This window comes from Sciurus vulgaris (genome assembly GCF_902686455.1).
Source record: "Sciurus vulgaris genome assembly, chromosome: 15".
In the NCBI taxonomy this organism is placed as follows: Eukaryota; Metazoa; Chordata; class Mammalia; order Rodentia; family Sciuridae; genus Sciurus; species Sciurus vulgaris.
The window spans coordinates 51,944,840-51,950,839 of NC_136476.1; the positions used below are offsets into that span (position 1 = coordinate 51,944,840).

The 6,000-nt window shown below is 43.1% G+C and overlaps 1 protein-coding gene across 1 annotated transcript; it reads right to left on the reverse strand.

The window, feature by feature from the left end:
- Positions 1–5,010: 5,010 nt before the first annotated feature.
- On the reverse strand, positions 5,011–6,000 carry CCL21 (C-C motif chemokine ligand 21). Its single transcript, XM_079112465.1, has 4 exons — positions 5,844–6,000; positions 5,622–5,742; positions 5,345–5,527; positions 5,011–5,275 (listed from the first exon to the last, which is right to left on the reverse strand). The coding sequence occupies exons 1-4, from the start codon at positions 5,908–5,910 to the stop codon at positions 5,242–5,244; spliced, it is 405 nt and encodes a 134-aa protein (XP_078968591.1). The 5' UTR covers positions 5,911–6,000; the 3' UTR covers positions 5,011–5,241.

The following is a 6,000-nucleotide window of genomic DNA, read 5'->3' on the forward strand; positions in this document are numbered from 1 at the left end:
TATAGAGGGAAAAGAGAGGTGGGAGGGGTGGGGGGGATGGAAAAAAATAATGGAATGAATCAAACATCATTACTCTATGTAAATATATGAATATGCAAATGGTATGCTGTTACTCCATGTACAAACTGAACCAACATGTATCCCATTTGTTTACAATAAAAATAAATAAAAAAAAAAAGAAATTTAGTGAGGTCCTCAGTAATTAATTTAGTGAGACCCTGTCCCAAAATTTAAAAAGAAAGAAAGAAAAAGGAAGCCTGGATTCTTACATGAAATTTGGTTTCAGGTTTATGTGACTGAGGTTGGGAAGACCTTTCTTTTTATTTCTTTATATAAACAAGGATTTCTGGAACTGTGTCTATAGTCATTTGCCACATAATTACCTTAAAGTCATGAACAGACCATATATGACTGAGTATTTCCCTAAAATTATATCACCTAGTGCTGTCCTGGCCACTTGGTTTGCATAAGTTCACTATGATGCTTACAGACAATGAAGTCAATTAACAACACATCTCTCAGCAATTGCCTCTATTGTTCAGTGATGCATAACTGCACATTGACTTCTTTTTTTTAAATTCATTTTTATTGTAAACAAATGGGATAATCTTGTTTCTCTGTTTGTACATGAAGTAGAGGCATACTGTTTTTGTAATCATACATTTACCTAGGGTAATAGTTTTTGATTCATTCTGTTATTTTTTTTCTCCCCCCACCCCTCCCACCTCTCTTATCCCTCTATACAGTCCCTCCTTCCTCCATTCTTGCCCCCCTCCCACCCCCCATGAAGACCTTTCTATTAGATCAAATCAAGGAGGTCCTTAAAGAATTGGCAAGGTAGGAGTGAACTAGGGGAAAAAGGAGACTTTAGTTTCTGTGGTAACTCTGACACCGAGGAGCTGGTCTGCATTTCATGTGTGAGTGTGTGTGTGTGTGTGTGTGTGTGTGTGTGTGTGTTTGTGTGTGGTTATTTCATAGAAAAGATAATGGTGAAGTCATTTAAAACATGCTATTTGCAACTTATTGGATGGCACTGAAGATAACTTATTGTTTAAAGGTAGTGAGAACTCAGGGTTTTTTTTGTTGTTGTTGTTGTTTTTTGTGGTTCTGGGGAGTGAACCCAGGGCCTTGTGCATGCCAGGCAAGCACTCTACCTCCTGAGCTATATCCCCAGCCCAGTAACTCAGTTTTAAAGCCATGAAGTGCTTTAGTGCTTCAGAGCTAAAACTCAGGATTCCGGGGATTAAAGTGTTTTAATGTGTAGGGGATGATGATTTTATAAATTTTGCAGATAATTTATGATTTTTCATTTTATATTTCTAGTAGAAACCATTGTTTTCCTGTTCACTACTGTCCAAATAATATTTAGTAAAATGTATATTTTTAGAGTATACAGGAACAAGATATTAGAAATTCTTCAAATTATAATTTTGTTTTATACTTTGCCCCATATTTATTGAAATATTTACTTGTCTAACCAGTAGTCTCTTGAGAGTCGCCTTCCATTTGAGTCCTTGTGTGTTTATGCCTTTACATACATACACACATCAAAAATATTTGTTGTGTTGTAGTTTCAGTAGGGCTCAGGAGGAGTAAATATAAAGGCATGTGTTTAATTTGCCATCTTTTCCCTGAACTCCCAATGTCTTTGAATTAAGTTGTATTGACTTTTCCCTTATAACTTTTTTGTCTGGTACTAGAGATTGAACCGAGGGATGCTCTACCATTGATCCCCAGCCCTTTTCATTGTTATTATTATTATTATTATTATTTTAAATTTTGAAAAGAGGTCTTACTAAGTTTCTGAGGCTAGTCTCCAACTTGCCATCCTCCTACCTCAGCCTTCTGAATAACTGGAATTACAGAACTGTGTCACCACATATGACTATGATTTGATTTTTCTTTGGCGGTGCTGGGGAATTGAACCCCAGGCCTTGCACATGCTAGGCAAGCACGCTACCAAATGAGTTATATCCTCAGCACCTTATGATTTTTTGTCTCATTTGTCTTATGGTTTTATGTCTCATTTAAGAAGTTCTTTTCTGCCTCAAGATATAAACATACTTGTCTATATTTTCTTCTATTTCACATACTTTAATTAATTAATTAATTTTTGTGATGCTACGGATTGAACCCTGTGGGCCTTGTGCATGGTAGGCAAGAGCTCTACCCCAGAGTTACATCCCCAGCCCTGTTACATATATTTAAACATTAGTCTTTAATCACCTTATATGACGAAGCATTTGAAAAGCTCTGATAATGTCAAGAAGAGAGATATTTTTAAATAGGGAAGAGATATTAGAACATTAAATAAAACAAAAAAGCTGAGTGGCAAAGAAGTAAGCATAGTATACTGCTTTGAAAATATTTATAAAATTCATAATAATGTAAACTACCATGGTCTAAATGCAGTGGTCATGATAGTTGTATTTAGAGGATGACAGGAGAAAAGAGTTGGTAAGAGAGCCAAATCTTCACTTTTTACAGTAGGAATTCAATTGGTAACATTTAAAACAGATAAATCAAGGAATAGGAATAAGCACTGGGCATGGTGGCACACTCCTATAATCTAAGGGACTCAGGAGGCTGGAGGATGGCAGGTTCAAAGCCAGCCTCAGCAATTTAGCAAGGCCCCGAGCAACTTGGCAAAACCCTGTTTCCAAATAAAATATACAAAAGGCTGGAGATGTGACTCAGTCCTTAAATGCCCCTGAGTTCAATCCCCAGTACCAAAAAAAAAAAAAAAAAAAAAAAAAAAAAAAGATAAGCAAAGTATTTGTTTATATAGCAGTAAATGCCAGAAGAATAGCTTAAGAGTTAAAAGTTGTGGGACTGGAATTGTAGCTCAGTGGTAGAGCATTTCCCTAGCATATGTGAGGCACTGGGTTTGATTCTCAGGACCACATGAATAAATAAAATAAGGTATTGTGTCCATCTATAACTAAAAAAATATATATTAAAAAAGTTAAAAGTTGTAGGAAATGGTGGTGTTCAGAATAAGATTCTGGTACTTTTTGTTTTTGCTTGTTTTTAAACCATGAGTATGATTTTTTTTGAGTTATGTATTTACAGAAAGAAAAAAGGACAAAGATGAAGGCAGACAAGGAGAGTAACCATTTGTTCTCTGATGAAATCAATAACATATTGCATACAGACAAGTCCAGGCAGGTTAGCAAGGGGTGGGGGTAATTCAGTGAACTATCAGGTTTTATTTGTTCTGCTTAAGTTTTTCCTGCACTTTTGAGCAGGTGAGGATTTGGGCTGGGCTGAGGGTAGAGGCATCCCATGTCAAAGGCCCTTTTGCCTTTTGTAAAAGTCTAAAGTAAACCAAAGAAGAGGTTGTGCCCTGGAGGGATTGGGAGAGGGAGAGAGAATTCTTTAGAGCTGTGGAGGGGATTGGTTTGTAGTTCCAGCCAGTGTCAATACTGGGCTCTAGTCCCTGGCTGTGATAGAGAAAGTGACAGGACTCTGAATAGATGGCTTTGGAGAGCTTGGAGGGCAGACCAGATTCAAGTCCAGATGTCTCAAATCTGAATTCCCATATCTCAAATTTGGCACAGACCTGGAGAAACATAACTGCTGGGACCACAGGGGTCGGAGAATTCACTGGTGACATCCAGTGATGGAATGGTGCTGGAGGGGAGGTAGGTAAGAGGCCTCCCCTGGAACTTGGTATTTTTATGATCTTTACATACCCTTGGCAGATGGGATTCCCTAAGTATGCTTGATGCCAAAATTTTCACCAGCACTCCAGTGTAGGGGCTTGGAATAGCAATTAAATTCACTTAAAGAAGATTTTAAAATACAGTATTATTTCTTGCAAATCTGAGTTTGTAGGCTAAGATCACACCTGACCACAAGGACAGATAAGGAGGAGACCCGTCTTCACCAGCCCCACGAAGAGTGAGGGCAGATACCATAATGGCTTTGGAGTAGATGGTAAATGCTGTGGCATGCTCAGACTCCGTGGAAAGGAAAGTGGCTGGGCAGCCCCACCTCTAGCTTCTTAGGTCCCTGCCTTCCTTGCCTTTCCCCCAGGATCTCTCCCCTTTCTTTTTCACATTTCTGAGCCCCATCCAACTGTCTTCCCTCTCCCTCTCTGGAAATGAACATGAAACAGGAGGGACTCTGCTCGGAGGAGGAAGAGATAGAGAGCTCAGGTAGAGTTTTCTTGAAGACTCTGACAGATTTAGTCTGATACTGGGCTTCCAAAATGTCCAGGATCCTTGTTCTTTGGTTTCAAGAAGATGAAGGAGCTCTGGTACCCTGAGTCCTAACCAAAGGAGAAAGGAAGAAAAACAGAAGGAAGGAGGCTGTCCCAACTGGAAAGAGCTGAGGGAGTCAAAGAGATTTGAACAGGGCAGAAAGGAGTCCTCTTGTGCCTTTGGGGTTCCTTCTATGGCTGGAATTATAACTAGGGTAGGTTTCAGTAGAACTTGTGTTTGCTTTTGTTATCAGTGGGCCAAACTGTCACTCTTGAGGACCTCTAGGGTACTTGGAGGTTCTCATCCAGTAGTCCTTGGTAGATCTGGGAAAAGATCAGGATGTCACTGCTGGAGTAAGTGAGTGATGAACAGACTCAGGAAAGGGAATCCCTTCAGGGTCCCAGAGGCCTGCAGAGCCATGGTGGTGTGTGTGTGTGTGTGTGTGTGTGTGTGTGTGTGTGTGTGTACATATACATGTGCACATGTGCCCCAGAAATACTGGCAGAATATCCATTTGCAGAAACTCCCCAGAGAGCCGGGTCCAACCTGTCCATCAGCCTCCCTTCAACTACCCAGAGGTCTGGGCACCTGGGGTGAATAGTAACATACAATTGAGTGTGTGACCCACCCTGTAGTGACACAAACACACAGGAACAGGTATTTGGGTGGGAGGCTGCAATAACTTTTTATTCAGTTAGGCATGAATCACATTTAAAAGGAAGAGATGGGGTGCAATGGGGAGTAGGGTCAGATCTTGGATCCTGGGTGACCTCCCAGAGGGGACAGTCCTGCTGTCTCCTTCCTGTCTCTCTGGGCCTGGCCCAGCATGGGCAGTTCAGTCATGCAAGGTAGGGATGGGAATGCAGATGGGAGGGTTGAAGCAGCAGCAGGGGGTGTGACAAGGCCAGCATGGGGTGGCTGCTCTGGGGCCCCTGAGTCCTTCCTCTATTATAGTCCCCTTCTTGCCCCTTGGGTTGGGGCTCCTAGCCCTGGTGAGGCTGGTGGGGGCCTCCTGGGCTGCAGGCTGGTCACTGAGCTAAGGCCCTTTTGGGGTCTGTAGCTGTTCAGTCCTGGGAGGGCAGAAGAGGTGTGTGAGGGGCTGACCTTCACCTCCCCCCTCATCCCTTCCTCTTTCTTACCTCTTGCAGCCTTTGGAGCCCTTTCTCTTCTTTCCAGACTTGTGGGTCCCCCTGTCCTTTCTACAGCCCTGGTCTTCTTTCCGTGGGGCTGGTGGCTTGTCCAGACGCTTCATTAACTGCTGCACCCAGGCCTCCTTGGGGTCTGCACAGAGCTCTGGCTGGGAGCGCTTCTGGGGCAAGAACCTAGGGGTTGGAGTTTAGTGAGCCATCTTCGTTTTGCCCACCATACCTCCCCACTCAACCATCAGCCTGCATCCACCCCCTTGTGCCCACTTACAGGATAGCTGAGATGGGGCAGCCTAAGCTTGGTTCCTGCTTCCGGTAGCTGCGAACAACCTTGTAGGGGATCTTTCTTTGGCTGTACTTCAAGCAGCAGTCCTGAGCCCCTCCATCACTGCCTGTAGAGCAGGGTTCACAGGGAGACAGGGGCTGCTTGTAAGTTCTTACCTACATCTCTCCAGCCCCTTTGTCCCAGCTAAGACTCCTCCCTCCTTGGTACCTTGGGTCCAGGGGATGCAGAAGGCCAGAACCAGGATAAGGAGGCTCAGAGTCAGCATCTGAGCCATGGCTGTGGTTGAGGATAAGTAGGAGGCCAGAGCTCTAGGCAAGATGGGCAGCTGAAAGTTGGGGGTCTCTGTGTGGCCTGGGACTGGCCT

Excerpts from the sequence above, each read along its gene's own strand:
- CCL21 (XM_079112465.1), bottom strand. The coding sequence starts at position 5,910 with ATGGCTCAGATGCTGACTCTGAGCCTCCTTATCCTGGTTCTGGCCTTC. Across the intron at positions 5,528-5,621 it reads TGCCCCATCTCAGCTATCCT|GTTCTTGCCCCAGAAGCGCT; the intron begins GTAAGTGGGCAC and ends TCCAACCCCTAG. Across the intron at positions 5,276-5,344 it reads GGCTCCAAAGGCTGCAAGAG|GACTGAACAGCTACAGACCC; the intron begins GTAAGAAAGAGG and ends CTGCCCTCCCAG.